General features: G+C 40.2%; 1 protein-coding gene across 1 annotated transcript in view; it reads right to left on the bottom strand.

Moving 5' to 3' along the window:
* The window catches only part of CBG24641, a gene marked incomplete at both ends in the record, with an annotated part of 10102 nt that overhangs the window by 1782 nt on the left and 7283 nt on the right, over window positions 1-1037 (bottom strand). Inside the window, one exon of the mRNA XM_045240904.1 lies at window positions 219-615. Within this exon, the coding sequence (XP_045091383.1) occupies window positions 219-615 (397 nt within the window). The remainder of the gene's footprint in view (window positions 1-218; window positions 616-1037) is intronic.

Here is a 1037-nt window from a genome sequence, read left to right as displayed (position 1 = left end):
AGCTCAAAGTGATACGGTACATTAAATAACTCAAAATCTGTTATTTCCTCTAATCGCACCCCTCAACATTTCCAGAAACTCCTCCCCATCAGTCTCAATGTTCTCCGGAATCGCTCGAGATCGTGTCAGCCCGCAAGCCGTACAAGAACTGCTGGATTTGAATCGATTGGGTAAACAAATCATGCCACAAAAAAGGACCTTCTCAACAAGCGCTTCGCCGAAGCGGATCTCAACAATTGATGATGTACATGCAGACAACTATCACTGGACTTTCGAAGTGCAACCTCTCCATCTGCTAATGAAGAATCAACAATCTCATTCATCACAACACTTCTCCTGCTCATTAATCTCTTTTGTATATCCGTTTCACTCCCTTCCCTCTCGTCGATCGGCGATAGCACATCGTCGAATCTCATAATCGTCGACGTCGGCGTCGTTGGGTTCGTCGATGATGACGTGGCTGAGGCGGGAATGAAGAACGTCGTCGGACGATGATCGTTGAGGTCCAACGACTTCAGACTGACGGCCTCTTCAGAGTTTTGACGAGACATTTGTGCACTACAACATCTGGATGCGCTTCGTGGTGACGTGACAAAATCGTGCAGTGGGTAGAATCTAAAGAAGAAGGGATAGGAAATATAGAAAATAGGCAAAGGGAGAGAGTGGACAATAGTGACGTCTTCTGAATTTGGAATTCTAGCAAATTTTCAGATTCGTCAAAGTTCGAAGTTTCTGAAAGTCGAAAAGTTGAAAACCTCGGAAATTCAGAATTACAGAAATTCGGAAATTCAGAAATTCAGAAATTCAAAAATTCAGAAATTCGAAAATTCGCAAATTCAGAAGTTCGAAAATTCAGAAATTCAGAAAATCTGAAATTCGGAATTTCAGAAATTCAGAAATTCAAAAAATTTCAGAAATTCAGAATTTCAGAAATTCGAAAATTCGCAAATTCAGAAGTTCGAAAATTCAGAAATTCAGAAAATCTGAAATTCAGAAATTCGAAAATTCGCAAATTCAGAAATTCGGAATTTCAGAAA

The sequence above is a fragment of the Caenorhabditis briggsae genome, assembly GCF_000004555.2.
Source record: "Caenorhabditis briggsae AF16 supercontig from assembly CB4, cb25.NA_200, whole genome shotgun sequence".
Classification (NCBI taxonomy): Eukaryota; Metazoa; Nematoda; class Chromadorea; order Rhabditida; family Rhabditidae; genus Caenorhabditis; species Caenorhabditis briggsae.
This window is presented reverse-complemented; position numbering and strand designations above follow the sequence as displayed.